Source organism: Ambystoma mexicanum, chromosome 3q (assembly GCF_040938575.1).
Source record: "Ambystoma mexicanum isolate Mex_15411 chromosome 3q, UKY_AmexF1_1, whole genome shotgun sequence".
Taxonomy (NCBI): domain Eukaryota; kingdom Metazoa; phylum Chordata; class Amphibia; order Caudata; family Ambystomatidae; genus Ambystoma; species Ambystoma mexicanum.
The window spans coordinates 590,517,264-590,542,611 of record NC_090926.1 but is presented as its reverse complement, the minus strand read 5'-3'; the positions used below and the strand labels follow the sequence as shown (position 1 = coordinate 590,542,611).

The 25,348-nt window shown below is 46.1% G+C and overlaps 1 protein-coding gene across 1 annotated transcript in view; it reads left to right on the top strand.

The window, feature by feature from the left end:
• Positions 1-25,348, top strand: part of RBX1 (ring-box 1) — a 137,952-nt gene that overhangs the window by 85,982 nt on the left and 26,622 nt on the right. The window contains exons 2-3 of the mRNA XM_069654422.1: positions 11,813-11,891; positions 13,527-13,597. Coding sequence (XP_069510523.1) covers positions 11,813-11,891; positions 13,527-13,597 — 150 coding nt within the window. The remainder of the gene's footprint in view (positions 1-11,812; positions 11,892-13,526; positions 13,598-25,348) is intronic.

Below are 25,348 nucleotides of genomic sequence, written 5' to 3'. Positions count from 1 at the left end.
TCGTTTAAAAGTGTGGTATCGGAAGTAGGAAGACTAGCAATATTGGTTTACCCTTATGTGAACAACTGGGAAGTGATGATACTCCGAGCAAACATACACAACAGTGCTACTCTTTGACCAAGCTGGGTTTAGTCAACATGGGTCTCTGACACAGACCAATAATTAATTTCAGGCAACAGTTTTCCTTTACCAGATATACGTATCCAACAGTGAGAACAGTAATGGAACAGATGGGTATGATGTCATTGTACATTCTCTTTAGTACCCCAAACATGATGACGTTGCATGAGCCGTACAGGAATTGCTGAGTGCATGATGGTTCAAGTGGTGGGGCACTGGGAGCGATCTAGCAGTTGTAACAAAACAGATCATGAATTTGCTCAAAACAATGAAACCTCTTGAGCATGGTCTTGCACATCCCCAAACATGCAAAGGTGCATTGCTCCATGAACGTACGAGGGTAGGGTTCTGGTCCCAACAACAAACTTGATGTGTATTTGAGATTTACCATAAAATGAGGTTTCTGCTCAGTCCCACAACACCTTGCAGATGGCACAGTATATTTGCCAATGTTATTGCTGCAGTTGCACAGCACATACCAGACACACAGAATTGGCTGGCAATTTGTTAGAACATGAAACCAGAGCAAGAATAAGTTTGTGCCCAGAAGCACTAGTGAACCTTTTGACAATTGGATCCAGATTCCCACACGTGTCTGGGGAATGTAGTGTTGATCCCTTTAGGGATTTTTGTGTTATTTCCACTAATACACAGGGTGGTTAGTTAAAAAAAAAAAAAAGATGCTGGGATCACTAACGAGACACCTACTCGATCTCACATGGCTGAAACCAGTGAGATTTGCATAACTTCTCAGGATGGCTGGAGAGATTTTGTGGCTGAGAGTTCATTGGCTGATGGACAAAGAGCAGCAGAATCGCACATCTCAGCCCACCAATAAACGCAGTAGCATGGCCCCTGAAGTGATGGGACATTTAAAGGTGCCTCGAAGATGTACATAAAGAATGGAAGTGTCATGTTTTCTGGTATGCTAGACAACACGTCTCTAATTCACGAAAGGTTTGCCTATCCATTATGGCATACGTTGTAGCATAAACCTAAATAGTAAGGTTACATCAACTATATAAGCCAGTTATAATTTGGCATTTGAGTAGTTATGGATGGTCTATTGCTTCTGCCAGCTTCAAAGTTGCTTTCTTGGTGGCAATCTCTTCCATAAGAGGCCGAGTTGCAATTTCATTGGAGGAACCTTTCTTGCACAGGGATACAGTGATATTTAGAACCCATACTCGATATATATATATATATATATATATATATATCTCCTATAGAGAGCATCTTTAAATCTCTTGGTTTATGGTTGGATTATGGTGTCTAGTGGTCTATTTTCCTTTTTAATTCTATTGATCATCTATTTTGGCTCTGTGCAAGAATTGCATAGCAACTTTTTCACATTTATTTAAAAGAGAAATGGACATGGTGTTTGAATGCTAGTTATGGGACATGCATAGAACAGGGCTATTGAAGAGCCAGGTAAATTCTGTTTTTCTCGCTCATAAAACTGGGTTTCTGTTTGCCCAAAACAAATGGTGCACACGTGGAACTGAATCTCCATAGCAATGAAAGTTTAATTCACAGCTTTACTACAAATTAAAATGGACAACATTGTATTTTGTTTCTTGCAAAACCGGGTAGTCCTGGAGTTGACCTGCAACAATTCACTTAATTTAGTATTTATTTTTCTCCTTCAGTCCACTCCTACAGCATCATGTTTTTCTAAAATAAACACACATTACTGGCTCACAAACTGAACTGCTTTTCAAACCAAACTCCATTTTTCACCTTTTAAAACCAACAAAATGGTTTTTAAAACGGAGGATCCTGTGATTACTGCACTCCCAAAACGCATCTCTACAGCCATTTAAATAGCTTTAAGGAATGAACACCCCGTTTATGTACTCTGCATCCTCAATTTGTACAGCCATTGGTGTGAAATGCATGACTGACAACAAACTGGGCCAAACGAGAACCCTGCTTTTCAGTTTTTTAAAAAAAATAAAAAAGTAAATGCTGATTCGGAACCGTCATTTACTTATGTATTTGTGTAAACAGAACTGCGAGTCTTCATTCTAATCCAGAAAAGAGCATGCCCCTTTTATACTTATGCAGTCAGTAATATTCTGCACGGCCTTGGCAAAACCCCTTCAAAACACACGCCAATTTATTTGCGTTTGGGATTGTCAAAGGACAGAAGCGACCAACTATAAAAATAAAGAATTCTCCGAAGATCAAACTAAGAAACCAGAGGCAACAAGGATTCAAGAAGAACTGAACTTGTAAAAACGGGTAAAACACAGTTAAATCAAGAATTTGAACAAGTGGGATTGTATAGAGTTGCTGCCTATCAGCAATGTATGAAGTTCAAGATGGATAGAAGTGTTTCAAGACGTGGAGCCAGGCTGCTCTTCTCACACGCTCTCCAACAGGCGTAAACACTGCTTGCCAAACAACATTGCATATGGATCGAACAGATTTACAAGCTGAAGAGACCGGTTACTTATTAGCCTTTTTGCTTTAGCATGCATCCAACCGCAAGCCTTGTAGTAAAACTCTGCGTAGATGTGGTTGCTAGTTACCTGGGGCCAGAATGAACATTTTGGGGAAGGTGAAGGAAAAAAGGAGCATTTTGGGTAGCCTGCATCCATCATAACGTGTTCCTTTCATAGAGTGCCCATGTTGAAGCCCAGGTTTAATAAACCAGTTGTTATACATAGGCCCAACCACTAGATGGCCCTCAGTATAACACGTGAGTCTGAAACCGATAGACTTAATAGCAGGAATCATTTATTTTTTTTTTTACATTTTCAGCCCCAAAAACTTGGTGTAAAGTGCAATACACAAATTTGACAAACCAGAACTGTTCTAGTCTGTAATTAGAGGATGGGTGTGAATGTTGTACGCCTAGTAATCCTACATGTCTTCATAGCAAATGTAATTGCACTGGTTTCCATCAACCATACAAATGCTGGCATCAATGAGGAGCGGAGACCTCTGCAGCAGATCCTGCTGCACATGCAATACTCATAACAGAACTTAACTTCCCCTGCATTGAAGCAGCAGGGAGTGGAGACGTGGCATAGGCCGCTACTGGAAGCCACTATGGAGGGACTCTACATTCAGGGTATAGCTCTCATGGAGCACCAGTAGCATTTCTTCTCTGCCTTCCTACTGCCACTCAGGGAGGCTCTGAGATTTCAGTCCCCACCTTGGCCAGTGTGCAAGGATGAGCGACGGCCGCAGCAGCAGCCTATGCACCCTAAAGCGCGAGGAATGTCCAGAGTATAGTACAGAAGACCTTCAGAGTTCCATATTAAGTCAGTGTCACACGCACTCTTTGTAAGGAATGGATTTGGCCCCCTTGCACTGTATTGGAATCCATACTTGGAATTGATTGATTTGCTCCTATGATCCAATCTCTCCCTGATCAGCCGGCCCAGCAAATGACCTTCCCTGAGTGTAGTGGTGTGGCACGCTGGGCCTGTAGTGAAGTGGTGCTGGACTGAGCAGCTAGCCGGCTGCTGCCGGAAATTCATCTTATTCGTCTTTGCCTGTCTTGCTGCTAGGCTGCCTGGTGAGTTCATTGTGCAGCCTCTGTCCCTCTTTCTCCCCCTTTTTTTAGATCTGTGCTCCTCTCCAACCGCCCCCTCCATGGTGCCCTCTCTCCCATCTACCCAAACTGCTACTCTGATCTATCTATTTCTTTCGAAGTCTGGAAGGAAAATGTTCAAGAAAGATCTTAGTCCCCAATCCAGGCCTGCCCATCGCTGACACCTACGTCCATGCTTCTTCCAGGCAGACTGTAATTGGTTATTTTATACAACGCGTTTAGTACCCAGAGGCTTCTAAGCGCAGACCCGGGGAAACGAACCTTTGTTGCTCTGCATCGTGTTGCTTCCAAGGCGAGCGAGTGGACCCTGAGCTATCCTCCTGAGGCACTAACTTCCTTTGTCGTTCCCTCGCTGGACCTCCCATATGGTCTCGGTCCTCTGCCCTTTCTCTTTGCCCATTAATGGTGGAACCCAATGGGAAGTACTCTTGGCACACTTCCCATCCTCTAGGGGCATCTTTAAGGTCTACCAGAATGGCACTGTCATGGCCAACCTCCTCCTTGATGGGCGTCTTCGGTCTCTGAACTCCCTTCCTCACCCTTCTGCTGCCCCTTTTAATACAACAGACAGGCATGCCACATTCCTGTACCCCCTCCTTGGCGGAAGGATCCATGAGGATCCGCTTGAAACCCAAAGCCAACTGCAACTCTTAGTACGACTCAGACATCGTCGCCCTCAAACACAAGTGCAGGGTGGCTGAGATGAAATGGCATGCTTGTGGTACATCCTCTGACAAACTGGCCTGCCGCCTGCTCCAAAGGCAATACTGGCTCTGTCCGCACCAAGAAGAGTGCCCACATCCAAGCCTGGGTCTCTGCTGCATCCAATAACTCGGCCGAGCTCTTTAAAATTTTCAAGGAGCTGGCCAATCCTGCTGCAGTCTCTACCTCTTCTGTTCCCTGCCAGGCCCTCTGCATGGCCCTCGCTTCGCATTTCATCTCTAAAACTAAAGACCTCCGGACCTCTCTTCCTCTAGTCCCTGCTCCTCCTCTGGCCCTCATCCGGCCACCTCTCCTCTCCTTCTCTGCCTTTCCCCTGTTCTCCGCAGACTAGGTTTCCAGACCAGTCCGATCTATGTCCGTCTTGTCAAAACAGGTTCACTCCTGTTCCTCAAACATAAAGGACCACATTGACACCCTGGCTCTTGCCCTGACTGATTTCTGTAACCACTCCTTCGCCGCTCTAGTCTCTCCCCCCCCCCCCCCCGAAGCACTCCTTGTGCACCCTCTCCTTAAACCCTCTGCTGACCCTTCCTGCCCTGCCCCTCCTAGCACTTGACCCCTGTGTCTGCACTTACCATTACGCTTGCCACCAGCTGGCTGCACTTCGATTTATTGTCTTTATTTATTTTATTGTTCTCCTATGTAATGCACTGGCACTTGCGTGATCTCCAGGTCACCTGGCCTAGTAGGATCGTTGTCTGTCTTCCCTCTGTTCCCCTCCCTTGCGTTGTTGCACCTTGAAACACTTGATATGATATGGCATTTATAACACGCCTATACACAAGACCGTCAATGGTGGCCACCAGCTCCACTTAGCTAACCTCTCGGTCTGCCGTTAAACACTCCTGACACCTGCCACCTCCTTGAAGACTTTGACCGTGACGTTTTAACTCTCACTGAGACGTGGTTCACTGCCTGCTCTGTCGCTAATCTTGACACTCCTCCCAGAGGGCTACAAGATCCTTTCTAAGCACAGGCCTATCCGTCTTTGGGGCGAAGTGGCCTTGATCTTCCCATAATGTGTCCTCGTTACAATCGTATCCACTCGGACCTTCTCTTCCTTCGAATGCCTTGTCTTCAGGCTTGGTGTCTTTCAATCCTCTTGCTGATTTGCCACCATCTACAGGACCCCTGGTCCGGTCTCCTGATTGCTCTTGGAGTGGTCTGACCTCACCTCTTCTCTCCTGGCCACCACCTCCAAGCTTCTGAGACTTCAATATTCACCTTGACTTTCCTGATGCAGCCTCTGGACTCTTGTGCAGCTGCTGTGACTTTCCTCTTCCCCCATTCTTCCCTCCGGTCCGCACCTTGGATGCTCTCACCATACCTCCCCTCTCGCCACACTCCTCATGGTATGACCATTCCCTCCTGTCCTCTCACCCGGATCTCTTGGGTCCCCTGGCTAAACCTTTGCCCGCACAGCAAGTCTCCACTGTCATTAGACCAATGAAGCGAGTAACAGTTGCTGCTTTTGCTGCCACTTTCATTCCCCCTCCCACTGACTCAACCATTGCTAACCTTCACCTTTCCATCTCCAACACTTGGGACATCCTTGCCCCTGTCATGAGGATCTGCACGAAGCCTGCCTCCAAGCCCACCTGGTATGATTCTGACCCAAACTCTCTGAACCACAAGTGCAGAGTTGCTGAACCGAAGTGGCAGGCCTCAAACTCTTACTCTTGACTGGCCTGCCGCCTGCGCCAAAGGCAATACAGACTCTCCATCCACTTGAAGGTGGCGGCCTATATCCAAGCCCGCATCTCTGGGGCTGGCTGAACTGTCCAACATCTGCGAGGAACTCTCCAATCCTTCTGCAGTCTCCTCTCCTCTTCCATCCCAGACCCTCTGCACTGGCCTCTCACTTCATAACCAAAACTCGGGCCATCCTGTCTTCACTCCAGTCTTCACTCCAGTCTTCACCCCCTACCTTCTCCCTCACCCACTCTCAGGCCTCCTTTGGCCCACCTCCCTGTCTGTCCTAATCGTCTTTCTCGCCCATTCCACCGGATGAGATCTCTAGACAAGTCCTCTCTAGGAAAGTATCCTCCAAAGATGTGCTCCTCTGCTCCTCCAGAACTGTCAAGGACAACATTGCAGAATGCAATAGCTCCTTTTTTGCTGGCTCCTTCCTGCTATCCCTCAATCACTCCCTTGTGCACCCCTCCTCAAAAAGGCTTCTGCTGCCCATAACCCCCCTTCCTGGATAAACTCTTGGAGAAGCTGGTCATCTCCCAACTGATCCACCAGTCTGGTTCAGAGCAGCCAGAGGCATGGAAACTGCACTCCTGAACACCGATGTAGACTTGATCTCAAATCTAGAAGGGCTGGCTGGGGGTCTCCCCAGTACAAATCCCTCGTTCACCTCCCACATTTAGGACATGCTTGTGTTCCTGCGTTCTTAAATCTTGCAATCTTCTGAGGGGTCCTATACACTCTGTGGGTGATGTATAACTGGATTTGTTGCAACCTCGCGTTCCTGGACACTTTTTTTTCTTTTTTCTTTTTTTTGTTTTATCTCTACCCATCCACAGCCCATCGCTCATGGGTTCCCCAGCTTCCTCCTCCAATCCCGTCGCAACTGGCTCACCTCCTTTCCCACTATGTACATCAGTAGTTCATAAATTCGGGAGATCGCATGGCCTCCATCCGACACATCATAAAATGTTTCCACAACTGTGTCAGGCTGGCTTTCCAACACTATCGTTGACCAGGTGTCTTATCTTCTGCAGCAGTCTAATATATGTGATATATTGTCCCCGGTGTAAGCCAGTGTCATCTACCAGTGTGAACCCCACCACCTTCCCCTCATGCCACACATCTCCCCAACTTTGCAATGCCCCTTGGTTACCGATGTTTTTGGACTGTCTTACGTAATTGCTCATCCACCCCGTTCAGTGCTACTAGTGCTATCTGTGGGGAACATGGGAGTGGATTCTCCATGGCCCGGCAGGCTCTTTGCCATATCTTCATTCCGAAGTCTAACATTCTTGACACCCCCCCCCCTTCTTCCTGTGATTTTGGCACCCATATCCATTCTTTCAGGAAAAGTGGACCACACTCGGCCCTCAACAATCTGGACTCAGATGTGGGGTCTTCTGATAACTACCTCGCCGCATATTGTATTTGGCCAGCCAGATAGTAAATCTCGAAGTTGGGCAATTTAATACCCTCAACGGTCATAAGTGTTCTGCAATTCCCGTAGTGCTACTCTGTTCCTAGTATTGCGCCATATGAACCCCCTGCATATTGCCTGGATTTTAACAAAGAATAGTCTAGGTATCCAGAATGGTGTATTTACAAAATAGCGTAACAGCCGAGGCAGCACCGCCATCTTCAGCAGTGCTGATGCAAACAACCTTGGTGTCCTCTTTGTCTCCTCTCTCCTCACATCGTGGACCTTGCCAAGAAGGCCCACTTGCAGTTGCACTTCCTCCGAGGCATTCTCCATTTCATTTTCCCACAAACTCTGTCTCCAGATCTCTGGCACTCTCTAGGCTGGAATACTGTGACAGCCTCTTCCTCGATCTGCCTGAATCCTCCCTTTGACCCCTTCAACTAATCCAGAACAGGACTGCAAGACTTATCCTTGACCTCAAGCCCTAAAATCTCTCCACTGGCTCCCGGTTGTTGCGAGGATCAACTTCAAGAACTTCTGCATCATCCACAGGGCTTTCTGGGGCCCCACTACCTCCAACTTACTCTTCCGAAGTACCTCCCTGCTAGAGCCCTTTGATCTTCTAGCTCCAATTCTCTGCAGTTCTGATGCTTCTCCAAGCAGAAAGTGATGGGTAGATCCTCTCTTCCGCAGGAGCCTCCCTCTGAAATGGCCTCCCTGCCCTTCTGAGTTGACTGTTCAGGAGAACTCGGAGGTATGCTGAAAGTCAGGATCTGGAGAGACCAACTCCCTCCCCAGTATACACGGAGGACTCGCAACAGCAAATTCAAATGGAGGCTTATTGCGAATAATGCCAACAGGGACCAATACAAGAACATGTGTGGATTCCAGTACATTCTTGGCTCCTCCTGTTTCGCAGACCAGTTTTAGTATAAAATTACGTCACTGGAGAGCGTCCCAAGTAATGACTATTGATGTGTGGGATTGGCTGTCAGGAGTCGAATAACCTATATAGTCCCTATGTGTTTTTCTACTAGCGCTTGCATGTCAGGTGGTTGGCATGTCCCATCCCCAATTTACGAACTATTACTTTGCATGGACCTACCATTGGTTCTCGCCCGTTGCTACCCACCCTTGGAGTGCTAAACTGTGATTTGGCTAGTGCCGATTTCCCCCAGACCTGGGACTCTATTGAGTTCTCAGCTCAGTAGCGACTCTTGTAGCAATCTGTGGCTGGCTGCTGGGACTGGCTTCTTCCCACCCTGGAAGACTGCCCATTGTTCCCTTCGGCTGTTCCACATGTTTGGAGACCACAAAATCGAGCTCTGCAGTTCCTAATTATGAGGATTTATTCTGTTTTCATGCAGCTAGTCCCTTTCTCTGGGGATTGGAATGCCTTTGTATACCTTGACCTTGACTGTGTGCCCTGTCTTGCGCGTCTTGCTCTGTCCAGCCTGAATCGGCTCAGCTTGTCTCCTGCTCAGTGATTTGAGGCCTGCTACAATTTTCCTGAACCCTATAATGCAGTTTGTATGTTGACCATGTTGTACTAGGTTCCCTATGGGTTAGCTATACATGGTTTGATCAGGTTCTGTATATACTCCTGTATGTCCATGCGATTATTGGCTTTAAGCATTAGCAAGCTCACTAAAGATCTTATGCCTTGCGGTTTCTGCTTTACTGTATTTGGCTAATGGCAAAATAATAAAGGCAATGACCGTATGTATGTGTATCTGTCCTAACTGTGCTTTCATGTACATGTATTTGAGTTTGTGTGGTGTAGTGCGGTCTGCACATGTACTTCATGTCGAACACTGATAATGTGTTGTGGTGTTTCAAATGATGTCAGAAACATGGCTTCTTGATGCTTAGTTCAGGCTGTCCATATAGGTTTCTCTGACCATGGTCTTCAGCGCTTAACTCGCGCATAGATTTGTACCGCACCTGGTCTGTATGGCTGGCTGAGAGGGTGCCTCTCAGTGTATTTGTCGATCATTGGTGCATTTGGGATTCGTTCGGAATAGAATAGGTGGTTGTGTTAGCTTTGTGGCTTTCTTGTCATGAACCATCACCTCCTCTGCTAATGTCAGTCTGCCGTCTGAGTCTTTTACAGGGCACCAGGCCCTCCTCTGAGTCTAACCCAGCACTTCGTTCTCCCCTGACCCCTCCCCACCTGCAAGTGCCCTTCCGGGCTCCCTCTCCTCTCCCCCAACCCCCCCCCCCCTGCCCTAGCCTGGCCGAATGACCCAAGGCATAGTAGGACTGTTTTGTTTCATCCCTGCCCCAGCGCCCCCCCGCTCCCCTGCCCCACTTGAAACGCCTTTTGCTGTATAGGCTCATAAGTGCCCAATAAATTAAACTTTAAAAAGGCAAAATGGTCAAACAAAACTTTCCTCAAAAAACCGGGCAACCTCACTTCGGCATATTTTGGTAGTAATTGTTCCCTTTGTGTGTTTTTTTTTTTTTTATTTTATTTTTTTTATTAAAACCAGTTTTGTCCTTCAATATGTGAGATTGCAGCAGTCGACCAAAAATATCATCCATTAGTCATACTCTACCGTTCCTAATGTCAAATATGAAAAATGAATTGCATTACTTCCAGACTAAAATTTATGGCTCCAAACGCCTTCTCTTCTACGTCCTGGAGACTGTAACCGGGCCTACAGGGAGTGTCGTACTGACCACACTTATTCCCAAAAAGCAGGCAAACCTTTCCAAAAACAGTAAAAAAAAATACTACCAACACATCTGAAACCGAATATGTGGGTTCGAAATTGCTGGGCGTTATTTAGCTCTTGATTCTACCCTGGGAGTGCCTGGTTGGCTTAAAACCAACAGTTACAAGGAGCTACTTTTGGGTCAAATGTCAACTGGTGCTTAACCATACACTTGAAGAAAAATGTTGAGACTTGGGCCACATTTAAATTGAATGGATCATACTTAATGGGTAAAAAGCTAAAGTGTGCCTCATGTGGAAGAGTGCAGTGTGCCTTTATTCGCTCCTGGTTCTCCAGTGATGGCTCCTGCCTGACAGCTGACACCAGGAGCTGGTTTTAGCACCTGCTCATTGAATCTTTATTTCAAAACCAGTAGGATACTTCTTTCACTCACAAATCCCTTGTTAATTCTAAAAGGAGTGGGACCAGCAGATCAATAACATTGGAAGGATTCTATTACTACCTGATGGAAAGAGTAACTTCAAGGTGAAAATGCATTTTTAAATTTGCATGAATTAGCTGGTAGAAAAGTATGCATTACAAAAAACTGAGTGGCACTCTCCATAGAGATTTTAACATAATTCGGATACCAGTTCTTCAGTCAAACTTAATTTATTGTCCTTGTAGGAAAAATCATAGCAATTAATAAAAACAGCCTTAAAATGTTGGCACTCCCATCATGTAACACCAGTGACTTTAAAGCGTTTCGCGTTTTTTTTGCCGCTTGTTTGTTAAAACTGTATCGCATTAAATATATATATTTTGTTTTCTCTCACTTGCCTAAAATACTAATTTAGGCGATCTGTAATACTGGCAACTCCTCCACCCCCAGCCCCACCCAAAATGTAATTCTAAAATGGGGAGTCAAGTACTTTTGCTTCCAAATTGTATCTGTAGTAATAGAAGTGTGTTCTGGCCGAGAGGAGTGGGGGGGTGGGGAATCCTTAAGTGTTTAGCAAATAGTTTGTTCTCTTATTTCTAATGTCGCTTTTATGTTCGATCTGTTTGCGTGAGTAGCTTCGCCTACAAATGTCCACAGCATCCTATACGCTTTGAAATAAAAAAAAGTTCCCAGGTGCCTAACAATGTAGAGGAGGGTAGGAAAGGAGAAACACATTTTAAGGGTCGAGGGGTTGAGTGTAATGGATGCATTAATTTGCCGGCCGTGTACAGAATATTACATTTAATTTTGTTTCCCCACCTTGGAATGTCTTTTGGTGATTTCAACAGTTGACCCTCGCCGTTTTTGCAGACTTGCCTTTAACCCATGTTCATGTTCCTCAGTTGTTGTCCACTGTGGCCCCATTTCTGGGGCCCACTGAGGATGGCCCCTTGCAACTGTCTGGAAGGGCCACTGTATTACCCAGTAACTCTTAACGGTTTGGGCTGCTCTGATCTCTTGAAAGTTAGAAGCAATTGATGCTAGTTTACTAGTGCATGCATGTTTTCATCCACTTTACCTGAATATCTGCAGAGTTTGCATAACTTTTACCTGATAATGGGGAAAAGTGGGTTTTTTTGTTTTCTGTTTAAGGTATTAGTTGACACACTAAAGTTGTTTTTGTTTTACAGTGGAATGCAGTGGCACTCTGGGCCTGGGACATCGTTGTGGATAACTGTGCGATCTGTCGGAACCACATCATGGACCTTTGTAAGCATTCAGTGGGATCAAGGAAGAGAGTAGGGTACCATGGGAATCATTTTGCCTCCTGCCACCTTCTGCAGGTTTTAGAAAGTGCAGGGGGAGTGACGTGATATGGATAATGTCAAAGGAATTGGGGAGCATACATGTTTGACAGAATATGGGTGAAATGTGAAATCCCAAACTAGTGAACTCCAAATTGCCTGTTCAGTGTTGGAGAAAATATTCTCTTTTGGCAACTTTCCCTCCGTAGTTTCTGTGGAACCCTAAAATCTTTCTTTTTAAACTGACTTTTTGAAGGGCAGTAAAGCTCTTGGCTTCACTTCCCTTTTTTTTTGCTGCTTTTTTTTTTTTTTAAAGGGGAACTGATCAGGCCTTCAGACTATCAGTACTGGGAATCTAGTTTTCCCTTTTTACATATAAAACATATATATGTATTGCACACAGCATCTTACAAAGTTTCCCCATTGCAATGCATTGTATCACCCTAGCTTTTACTTTCGGGATTTCGGCCATTTTCATGTTTCTCAAGTCCAGCTGGTTGCAGCAGATACATTTGTACCACTTATTTTTTTGCATTATTTCTAGTGTGCATATCCGCGTATTGGCTAGTGCCCTAAAATGGCTGTTGCACAAGATTTTCAATTTGCCGTCTTCTTGCCTTGCCTTGCCAGGTCAGGCAATCCCATATAAGTTCATGCACTTGCCCGGAAAGGGTGTGTGGGGGGGTGTTGTGTGTGTGTGTGTGTGGTCACTGAGAAAAGGGGTGTTGGTGTCTGGGCCTATTGCACATCCATGAAGCTAGAGAGTCTAGGCTTGAGTGAAACCAATAGTTTTGCCTTAATGGACAACTACTGCCTGTTTGAAATTCTTACCATTGGTACGCTGACTTGCTCCCAGACTGGATTTTGGTGAAGGGGGGGTGGGGGGGGGGTCTCCTGCAGCCATTTCTTCACATTTGCATTGGAGCCAAGAATTCCTTGTAGACAAAGAGCATACTGATGATCTGAAGAAGAGGCCTGGTATCCCTTCCTGCAGCTGGCCTGTTGAAGCCAGTTTGCATTACTTGATCTCTGAAGACCCTGAACAGTGCTTCAGCCCTTGGATTAGTGGGACAACGAAGTGTCCCATGACTACCCAGTGAACTGACAACTTGTGGGCTACGTCGCCAGAAGCGTCGCCGTTCTGTAGCTGCACCCGGAACTCAGTGGTAGCCAGTATCAAAGCCTCAAGGGATCGTGTCCTAGAGCTGCTTCTGTGACAGTGACTGAAAAGATGCCTGCTGTCATCTGTGTGCAGTGGATACCACTGGAACTAGAGCCCCCGTGCCGCAGTAATCCCATCACTTAACGTAATTGGGTTTTAGTTTATCTAGGAGGTCTCTTTTCACTATAATTAGGGTGGCCTCCTAAAGTTTGTCCACCAGGCCAGATTGTAGAAATCCGTATTAACTTTTAGCACAAACTGGGCTGGTGCAGGGACCCTATCTGACGGCTGTTTGGGTGTGATTATCTTGGGCTTTCGTGGGCAGGGACATTTGGCTGCATTATGGGGGAGGGGGAGGTTTTGACCCTAGAGTGCCTCATTGGTGGGAGGGTGCCTGCAATTAAGCCTGTGGTCACAATTTATTCTTTTTATTTCCAGGCATAGAATGTCAGGCGAACCAGGCATCGGCGACCTCTGAGGAGTGCACTGTGGCATGGGGTGTTTGTAATGTGAGTTTCTTTGTCTTGTGCTCCTTTTTCTCCCACCCCCAAAGTAGCCATTTGATGCCTTGCTCCTCCAAATCCAGTCTGCGCATTTGAGACCACTGTCTGCACTTCCTTCCCATCCAAAATTATAAGCTGAATAATTGTGTATGGTTTCGATTTACTATATTTTTATTTTAGTTGATACGTTATTTTGTTCTGGGTGGGTTTGTATGCACTTCACACTTCCCACTTCATCTTGAACAGCAACCAGGAAAATGTATTGTTTTTTTTTTTTTTTTTTTTTTTTTTTCCTCGGTCTGCCTGGGACTTGTTGCCTCCTACCAAAATATGGTTTTAAGAAGGAAAGGTATGATGTGGCTGGCATGAATATGCACATCCCTTCCAATGAGACTTGTCCTGTGCTCTTGATGCTGCTATCGACCAGAAGTGTAGCACACAACCTTGTCTAGCTCATAAGTATACTACTTTGAAAAAAACTTGCTTTCCGTCCTTGTTCTGTGCGGAGTACAGGATCATCAACAGTAAATGGGATTGTAGTACACATGTTCATATGCCTTGACTTGTCCTTTTCTGCCTGGCAAATCATAGTACAGATAAGCTGTACTAAAGAAAAAGCTTAACTTTGGTTGCCTACTGTTGGGGAGTATCCTCAAATGTGTGAATTCCCTTCTGCCTTAGAGACCTCCAGCTCTTTTGCTGGACTTTTAATTTCTAACCTGGAGCGAAGGCGACCCTTTTCCCCACTCTATCTAGTTTTCTTTTCTGTGATTTGGACTCTGTCAGACTCCATAACCAAAAAGAAACAAACTCCATAGGCATCATCTTTACATAGTGACCCACTGCACCTTCAGTGCAGTGGCACAGGGAAGTCTCATTTCCCAAAGGGTTACAAACCTTCTCTTGGTAAAACTGTTTCCAAGAGCAGTGAAGTGAAATTGACTTTCTTACATTTTCTAACCTTCTAGACCAGCACACACTATCCAACAATGGGGTGCTGGAGGCGTTACTTAGTATCCCCTCTGTCTAGTTTCTCATGTAACATTTTTGTTGCCCTTTCTGCAATTGCTGGTGGCAGTAGTTTACTTTTTCCTACCATTGTTTTTTTTTACCACGGGCTGTAATTTTGTCAAATTGGCCCGGTCTTCTTTTTTCGCCATTTCCTTTTGCAAAGGTCCTTACTCTGCGTGCCAAACCAGGTTTGGTCCCTTTGTTTTCTTTGGTGGTATTCACGAGTGAAGCCTGCCTCTTGCTCCAGCGTGTCTAGCAGGGCATGAAACGAGGGAGGTGCCAGACTCTGTGCTTGGTCTCCTTGGTTACAGGCATACACCCAAGGTTGATTGGCTGGAGGGCTGTCCTTGGAGGACCGCCACCCTGCTGTGAGTGACAGCTAGGCTGCGAATGAATGAGACACCTGCATAAAAGGAAAGGCTTTTTGCTTGGAAGGCAGTCAAGCACTGGATGAAGGAATCCGAAGAATAACTTGGAAGAGACGCCTGCTGCAACTCCCTGACCGTTGGTTTGCCTGATGAACCTCTGTTGCTGTGCTGAAGCTCCAAATTCGTCTCAACTAGAGCAGCCCTGCAAGGATGCCTTCTCCCCTTGGGTTGGTGGGACCAATTGACCCCCCCCCCCCCTTCCATACCCTCCCAAGATGAGCTCATCTGGAAATCCTCTCGGAGCTGGCTGTACTTCCGTTGCTGCTGCAGGAACCAAGTGCCACAGAGAGGAACATCAGAATCGAGTGTCTTTTGAGTCAGACCCGAGCTCCAGGAAGATCCTCCGGACTCCCAGGAAACAGGACTGACCAAGCCTGAGCCACCTCAACAGAGTGCTGGACCCCAGGTGCGAGGAAAGTTCATAGTGTTATCCGAGAGCCGCGGGGAGCTGAAACCGCAAAGTGCAGCTAATCTGAAGTTTGCCCATTGCTGCCTCTAACCTTCAATTCGTAGTGCAGGAGTCCCCACACGTCTCCTCCCTCTTGTCCTCACGGCTGAAGCCCAGGGACAGGATCTGCAGAACTCCACAGGAACAGAAGCCAGCTGGAGCCAATTTCTTCTAAGGAAAGGTATTGTAAATCTAGCCTTGCTAGTTCGCAGTTGGCACTTTTCTTGGTTGCTTTTGCAGCTTTGCCCCTCACAAGCCTCTCAGCTTGTGGCCCAACAGTGATTCTATTTTTTTTTTCTACAAAGACTTCTAAAACATTGTGCAAGACTTTGACTTGCCTGCAAGAAACATTGTGCAAGACTTTGACTTACCTGCAAGAAGTGCTTCAGATCACCTAGACTTTTGTTCAATTAACTCAATTAACTTTGGCTGGCCCGGCTCACTGAGATTCTTACCTCTGACTTTGGGCTTTACCTTTCCTCCAGGAAATGGTTAATTTACTCTGCATTGGGGGGGGGGGTTCTAAAATACTGAACTGCAGCAGAATATTTGTTTAACCTTTGTTTTATTCCCAAACCCTTCTGACACCAAGCTCAATATTGCTCTTAATGTACCAGTGATATATTGATGTCCAGTGTCCTAGTCGCCTCAGGGTGTAGGAAGAATCTGTGTCATGCCAAATGGGTGCTTGCTGATTTAGAGAAAGTAAGTGTATTTTGAAGTATATTTGTGTATTTTTCTTTTATATTGCTTTCTTCTGAAGAAGGCTTATTGAACTGACTATTAAATAAATGAATACTTGTTTAATCAAGAAACCTTGTGTGTAAGAGTTTATTTGAATACATGTCACTGTGAATCTCTAACTCCCCTAATGCTCACATTGTCCCCTCTTGAGATGAGCCCGGCTGCTCGACACGCTACCAACCTGTGTAGTACAGACTTGCACCAGGTTGGGTTCCTATTGCCAGGAGGTCAGGGTTGTTGTGCACCGAATCTTGCACAACACTGCCTCAAACTGAATTCAACAGTAAACCCACGCATGGGCCCCAAATTGCACTGCTTGATTTGGTGGCAAGAGCGGCTAGCATGTTTTCATTATCTACCTGTGATTTTAATGCTTTTTGTGACATTTCTGTATTTTGTACGCAAATTAGCAATAGCGCCACGTGATGTCTTATCTGACAGTGCCTTTTTTGAGCCTGATGTCCTTATTTTGTTTTATTTGCATTTGCAACCATCAGGTTGTAGGGATAAAAAGCGGTCCTTGCCTCCAAGCTATGGAATGCCCTCTCTATCACCATTAGATTTAAAGGAATCTTCAGCTCATTCAAGTCCAAAACGAAATCATGGCTCTTCAACCAGCACTGAGGCATGCTCTGTACACCTCAGCCTTACTAGCATTGGCCACTGATCCTGCCTGACTGACATGTGACATAGGGACAAAATGTGTATAACACTTGCTGCTCTGTAAATTATACATATTGATATATTCGTTGATTATCCTTTGCTACAAACTATGTATCTATATACATGCTCTGTGTAAATTGTGTATGTATATATGCTCTGTATGTAACCTTGCATAAGTTGTGCCCTGTTGCCTCCGGGCCTGATGGTGCGCGGTACAAATAAAACAAACGTGTAATCAAGTCGTCACTTTGCAGGATGCTTTCCTAATTCTTTAGTTTGCCAAAACGTGTTTTGAACATTGAGGCATGCCATTTTATTCGGTTTTGACCCTGCGTGATGGTTAAACGATTACCGTAAATTTATCGGAGACCTTACCATTCTAACAATTTGGAGAATGTTATGATCACTAAGTTTTGTATCAATTTTAAAGTGTCACTAGAGAACGCAGTAGCTGGACGGAATGCATAATCTAATAAAACTGTAAAATGTCCTCTTTTCCACGTTGGTCTAGGTGGCTTGTCAGAGTTAGACACCGTTTTACATGACCAAATTGCAGTCCATCAGGGTTTTCCTTCTAGCTAGTGATTTCTTTGCCTTCCTTTGAGTAAAGCAAGACATGCTTAAATCACAAACTATAAGGGTGATGTAGTTCTCCAAGGCACATCCTATCGTAGCAAGCCATTAGTGCAATGTTAAAAAAAGAAATGCCTCATCCTCTATTGTTGCCGGATTCCAATATATATATATATATATATATATATATATATATATATATTTCCCAGTCAAGAAGGCAATGCAGCCTCTGTTCATTGGAGCTGCACTCCCATCAAAAATGGATTTCACCAATTTGCGGCATGAATTGCCGAAAAGTAAAGTGGTTGGGGAAACGCCCAAAGGAAACTGCTTAACGAAATCGTGGAAGGCCCTTTAGTTGCTTGGTGGCTGGTATTCATGCAATTTCATGATTGGGCCATACTGGTTGATCACATAGGTTTCTTGTAGAATGATGTCATTTCGTAGTAGATGGTGAACCTGTTTGACATCCAGAAGGTGCGCAAACCCCCGTGTGAACCTTTAGAGCCATGCTGTGCATACAGAATTGCAATCTGGAACAGAGGTTTTTTTGTTTCTCTTCTAGCGCTTTCCGCAACCAGGCCCATGATACCTGTGACTCTTTGCGGACTACTAGTCCTTTTAGAGGTAGTTCAGTTATGTGGTTATCTTTCCTGCTCACCGGCCATCTAGATGTAACGCTCTCAAAGCTCCCCGATCTATATTTAGTGTTGTATTTAGTGCGTTTATTACCTCAATTAGTTGAAAGTTTAGCTGTTTGTATTGACTTTGAAATTGATAGTTTTTATTCCCTTTTTGGCTAACGCCAATCCCTCCCTCGTATACATTCTCTTACTATTTGGGATGGTACTTTGATGTTTACTGTGTCTAATTTATGAATATTTAAGAATTGGATAGTTTGAATATCATGGGATTTTATTCTGTTCAGCTTTATCCTGCTGAAGGCTGTTAATATTGTGGTTCTGTTGGGGTATGGATCACTTCTTTTCCTGTCTAACATCTTGAAGGGTGATAATCTTGTTCCTCTATGGAGTGTCTTTTGTCAGGAGAAGATGGTGTGATTTCTTTTCTGTTACTTTACCAATGGTTAATACGAGGGAGGGTGGCATATTAGAAGACCCTGGACAGGTGTTCTGATTCATTGGACTTGGACTTGGACACAGGTGTATGTTGTCCAAGTCTTGGGCTATATCTTACTTGAAGGTAATAGAAAATGAAGGGCCCCATTTAAGGTTCTTTGATCGCATATTCCTTTTTTGTTTCAAAGTTTGAAAGGTGTCGATAATCGCCAGGTGATCCACAGTTTGATGTGCCACACCACCTTCTACCTCCACTATATCAGACTTGGCCACTCTGTCTGTCGGGGAGCCTTGGTATTGAATGTGTTGTGCAGTTCATGCAATCAGCCATGAGGGAGGATTTCAAAGCTTTATTAGAGGTAGAGTGTAATGGGTCTTATGAAAGAGGCCTTTGGTGGTTTTCATTAGGATCGCAGCCTTGTTCTTGGGTGCTGTAGAGAGGGCATTTATAAGCGTCTTAGTATTACCTTTAGGGATTTTGCTGTTTGCATTTTGTTTGTTTTTAGATTTTGTTTTGAGTTTCCGGCAACATTTTCTCCATTGTAAGAGAATGTTTGTATGGCGAGGGATAATTGGAATCTAGAGACGCCCCCCATCTGTTTTTAGTGGGGCTGGAGTACCTTGATCATTGGCCAAAGGCACAAATTGTGGGGGGCGAATGGTGGTATCCGAAGTAACCGGCAATGATTTGGCCTCGACTCTAGGTGACAGGAGGTCAGAAGATGCTAACTCGCAACCATCAGCCTGCGTTTTCAATGACTGTGCTTTTACAACTTGGGAGTATAGAAGTGGAGCCGTGTGTGTTATATATATATATTTCTGGTGTTTGTTAATCTGCTTAAAATCACATGCTGTGCATAGTCCGACATCCAGTGGTCACTGTGGTATTGCATTTTGTTTTTCGTAGTCAAAAAGAGGATGTCAATAAGGCGTGTCTAACACTATCCCTATAGTGACATGCATTGTACCCACAATCCCTCACGCGTCGAGGTCCCTCAGATTGTTTTATTCCGCCCAGATATTGGTCGCCTTTACGCAGAGCTCCTAGAGAAATTGCAAAGACATTTACTCAACCCTTTGGTCGTTATTTAAGAACATATACATTAGAATACTCCTTCGACGTTGTAGCTGAGAAGCTGTTTCACTGCTGAATAAGAACTTTGATGGCAGTGACTTGGACGGAGGAGATCCTTCGGCGCTGCCGAACACGTGGCCTGGCCTCGCCGGCCTAAGACAGTGGGGTCGTGGGACATTTCCTGTTCTTTCTGAGAATGCCTTTCTCTTTACATTCCCTTTCCTTAGGGGTCGTTAACACGTTTAATTGCATCCTCAGCTCTGGAGAGGACTCCCTTTAGATTTTGTCCACGCTGCAAGGGCAAAGTCACTTGGAAAGACAAGCAAACAGTGTAACCGTGCTTGCCCCTCGACCACAAAGGACGGCTGTGCGGCCTGTAAGCTTCTTAAGCCTAAGACTTTAAAGGACCGCAGGGTCAAAAGGTGGGCAGCCTACGCTATGTCTAGGTCTGATTCCTCACCCGCCGCCGAGTGTGACGAGGATAGTGATAACCCAACCTCTGCGTCAGAGGTTGTAGACCTCTCTTAGGGAGCGTTCCCGCTCCTCGTCTGTCCCTGGCCCCAACAAGCTCAGCTCACGCCCTGCTTATGGGGATGAACACCCCAGCGACACTGACAAACGCAGAAAACACAAACCTAAGCACACAACCCACGACTCGTCTTCGTCGAAGACTAAGACAGCCCTAGCGCCAACGGAGACGCCGGGCCTACCGGTGACCTCCACCGACCGTAAGGGTCGCAAGCCCTCCCTGCAACCGCGACTAGCAACTGGGCTACCTGCAGACAAGGGCGCTACCACTAAAACATCAGGCGCCGCATAAGAGCGCATCATTGCCGAAAAAGACTCGGCAGCGCCCAGCACGACGCCAGATGAACCCTCGACGGAGAAACTAATCGTCGCAAGCTTGGCGCGTATAGTTTCCAAGGACGGCCAGAAACAGACAGCGAGTGACACGCCGAAACCCGTTCACAAGGCCAGGGAAGCACTGAGGATGCTCGAAGGAAGGCAGGGACCGCTCCCGCCGTCGCAAGAAGGCCCTAACCTGCGAGAAGATTTCTCAGAAGACGAAGGGACCTTATCCTCGACATTATGGGACAGACCTAGATGGATGGATGGAGGCAGAGGGACCTCCTTTTCCTCCTCCAGACCATTCTGGTTTACCATACTGGACTGTTGAGAGATTCCAGTCCTGTATGGACAAGCTGAACAGATTTATGTCCACTCCTGAAAATAAAACACCTAAGAGACCAAGGGAGGCGCTTCAGGAGGACCCTAGGTCTAAATATCCTAGATATGTAACCCCCTCCAAGAGGACATGAATACTTATGACCTCACTGAAGAAGACTCTAACTTCTGGGAAGATGAATGAATAGTGAAGACCGACAAAACCTAGGAAAAGAAGGTTTTGAGGAAAACACTGACTTGAGTGGGGGGGGGGGCTTCGAGGAAGACTGAGATGAAGGTGGCTCACAGCCCTGGCAGTCACCAACAGAATCTACAGACCCTGACATCTTAAACCTTCCCTCTCCTCAGACCACACCAGTCAGGAATCCATCACCAACAGATGATCAACCCACCTTCAATGCGCTACTTCGAAAGGCAGCAGTGCATTTTGAGATTGAAACAGGCGAAATTACCCCTGATACTGATATTGTGGAAAAGATCATTAAAGAAAAACCTCCCACTGGTCAAACCATTCCCCTCCCCCGCCTCAGTTAAGAGACAAATTACTCAGTCGCTGTCCACACCTGCACTGGTAAGAGGGGTCAATCCCAGAATTGAAAAACTGTTTACTCCCTCTCAGTCAGACCCATTATACATTAGGGGGTCACTCAATTCCGGACTCCTTGGTGGTAACTACCACAAGGAAAAGAGCGGGGGGGGGTTCCACTGTCAACCAGCGAAGCACGCCCAGACAAGGAAGGAAAGAAGCTCTATGCCCTGGGTAAAAGAATTACAGCCTCGGCAGCTTTTTCCACCAGAATTGCCAATAATGCACTACTGGCAAGTTGTGCTGATGCCCAATGGGGAAAATTACGGCAAGAACTCTTTCCTGAGCCCTTAAGAACTCGCTTATTGGCCACTGTAACAGAAGGAACTCTGGTTAACCAGAGAATCATTAAAAACACTCTTGATGCTGCAGAAACGGCTGGCCGTTCCTTAGTGCAGGGAATTCTTCTGAAGCGTCATGTCTGGCTCCGCAATTCCGGTTTTAAGCCAGAAACACAGGTGTCGCTGATTACAAACCAATAGAGTAGTCTAACCTCTTTGGGAAGGCAGTGGATGACGCACTGGAGACTGCAAAGAAAGAGTTCGACACCCTCAAGACCTTAGACCAAATCTCAAAGCCTCCCAATAAGCGAGGTTTTGGCAACAAACGCTTTTTTTCGAGGGCAACGCCAACAGCAGCAGTACAATTCAAGTAACGGGTCCTCTACTCAAGGAACCAATGGCCAGTACACGCAAAGAGGACCACACCGTGGCAAGAGCAGAGGTAGGGGCCCCACTCCCAGGTTCCCTGGCTACCAACACCAAATGACCCGAAGATCCGGGTCCCCTCCCATGCATCACCGGTCGAGGGCCGGTTAACATCTTTCCTACCAGCATGGGAGGGAATAACATCAGACCGATGGGTATTGTCAACTATAGCTCACGGGTACTGTATAGAATTCAGTCGGTCCCCCAAGGGGACGACGCCTGTCATTTGAACACCTCGCCATTTTTCAAGAAGTGGAACTACTGCTACTAAAAGGAGCAATAGCAGTCGTGCCTCTATCACAGGTAACTGATGGTATTTATTCAGTGTACTTCCTTGTACTCAAAAAGGACTTAACCATGCGCCCTGTACTAGATCTGCGCCCAGCGAACAAATTTGTCAAACCTCAAAAATTTTGCATGGTGACCCTACAGGAAGTAATCCCCCTACTTTCGCAGAGAGATTACATGACAACACTGGACATGAAAGATGCATAATTTCATATTTTAATGTTGCCAGTGCACAGAAAATACCTCAGGTTCATGATGAAGGGCAAACACAGTGCTACCCTTCGGCATAGCGTCAGCGCCGAGGGTATTCACAAAAGTACTAGCAGTGGCAGCGGCCCACGTGCGCGGGTTGTCCATCCCAGTATACCCTTACCTCGATGATTGGCTCATAACAGGGGATTCTTATGAAACATGTTTCTCAAATACCCAAAAGACTGTAGACCTTTTGTTCCAACTGGGCTTCTCCATCAACAAGAGGAAGTCCAGCCTAGACCCCAGCCAGATCAAACAATTCCTAGGGGCTCTAATTCGAACAAAGGACGGCCTCGTCTTCCCCTCCAACGCGAAGGTCCAAAATATGCTGTTTCAGATCCCTCGATATGTGGCCGGTCGAGAGGTGATGGTGCGCAAAGCAATGCGTTTGCTAGGAATGATGGCGTCATGTATATATTTGGTACCTCACGCGACTGCGTATGCGCCCAATGCAAGAGTGGCTCAACAGCCACTGGTATCAGGCCAGCGGACAATGGGACGATCTAGTGGTGATCTCGCAGGCCTTGGTTCTCTTGCTACGGTGGTGGTCGAAGGAAAACCTTGTAATGGGGAAACCATTCGCCACCCCTGCAGTGGAGGCCACTCAAACCTCAGACGCATCCCTCACAGGATGGGTGGCTCACCTATCCCATCAGACTGCACACACAGTTTGGACTCCGAGCGTAGCGTCCAAACACACAAACTTGCTGGAACTGCTAGCTGTCTTCAAAGCACTGAAGGCTTTCCAGGCACACCTGGAAGGGAAGACAGTGATGGTCCTCACAGACAGCACCACAGTCATGTACTATCTGAACAAGCAAGGGGGTACTCCCTCTCCAGGACTGTCCAAGCTGTCCCAGATCATCTGGAAGTGGGCTCTCAAACACGTGCTCCTATGTCACAACATGTACCAGGGGAACTCGATCTGCCGGCAGTCAAACTCAGCAGAGACTTCCCTCTGCCCGCAGAGTACAAATGGCGCTTACAAGAAGACATCGTCTTCACACAATGGGGATTCCCAGAAATGGATCTGTTCGCAACTCTGGAGCACTCCCAATGCCAAGATTACACCTCCAGGTACCCCCAGAACCAATCCAAGGGGAACGGACTATCGATACCATGGTCAGGGAAATTTGTTTACGCTTTCCCCCCTCCCCTACCCCCCCCCCCTGACTTCCCTTCTCAACAAGATAGTGCACAAGATGCACCAGGAACCGGTTACCATGATACTAGTGGCCCCTATGTGGGCCGGCAGCCATGGTTCGCTCACTTGATGGAAATGTCTCTCTCCTCCAGTGAAACTTCCCTGCCCGTACAACATGCTGTCACAGGACAAGGGCAGAACACTACACCCATGCCCACAGACCCTGAATTTAGCAGCCTGGCTCCTGAGGTCATAGAATTTGGACATGTACAACTCCCTCAAAGATGCATGGACATTCTTAAGGAGGCTAGAAAACCTAACACTCGTTATTGCTATTCCAGCAAATGGAAAAGATACGTCATCTGGTGTAGAGATAAGAACATGAACCCAGTTGACTGCTCTCCCACACAGATTGTTCTTTACCTGACTCACTTATCAGACTTCGGTCTGGTCTTTAATTCCATTAAAGTTCATCTAGCTGCACTTTCCGCATACACCACTTCTCAACACAAAGTATCATGGTGGAAAGTCCCAGTTATTAAGGCCTTCATGGAGCGAGTAAAGAGAATACACCCTCCTATAGCTAACCCAGCTCCCGGATGGGACATAAATGTGGTACTTACCAGGCTTATTGGCTCACCCTTTGAACCCATACACAAAGCATCCCTTAAGAACCTCACTCTTAAAACTGCTTTCTTAATAGCCATCACCTCCATTAGGAGAGTGAATGAACTACAAGCGCTCTCTATACTAGACCCCTTTGTAACAGTTCACAAGCATAAGGTGGTTCTACGCACACATCGTAGGTTTGCACCAAAATTAATTTCTAAATTCCATGTCAACCAATCAATAGAACTACCAACATTCTTTCAGAACCCTTCAAGTTTGGGAGAAAAGAGCCTGCATACACTAGATGTACGCAGGGCTGTCATGTTTTACATGGAAAGAACTAGACCTCTGAGAAAGACTAATCAGTTCTTTGTCTCGGTGGCAGCAGGAAGAGAAGGAGATGCAGTTTCAAAATCCACTATATCTAGATGGATTGTCCAATGCATCACTCTGTTACTCTCCTGCTAAGAGAGAACTACTCTTCAAGCCAAGAGCACATTCTACTCGAGGCAGTGGGGCTTCCATAGCATTCTTTGCAAATGTCCCTCTGGAGTCCATTTGCAAAGCGACAACCGGGAGTTCTGTACACACCTTTACAAAACAGTACTGTCTAGATGATCACTCTAGATCTGATTCACAGGTGGGGCAAGCAGTGTTAAGACATCTATTTTCTACTGTTCCTTCTCACAACCCACCTCCAACTCCGGGTACTGCTTGCTAGTGTCTGCACAGCATGTGAGTCTAAGCAGATTAACAAACATCAGAAGACAATGCATTACTTACCGTAAAAGCATTTCTGATGGTTGTATCTGCTTAGATTCACGGGTGCCCACCCTTCCTCCCCGCTCGGAAGGAAGGAACATGGACATCCTTACCGTTCTCTTTTCTGTACTCCCTCACGTCTAATGTGCTCCCACAGGGCAGAAAAAATAGAGGGACCTCGACGCGTGAGGGATTGTGGGTAC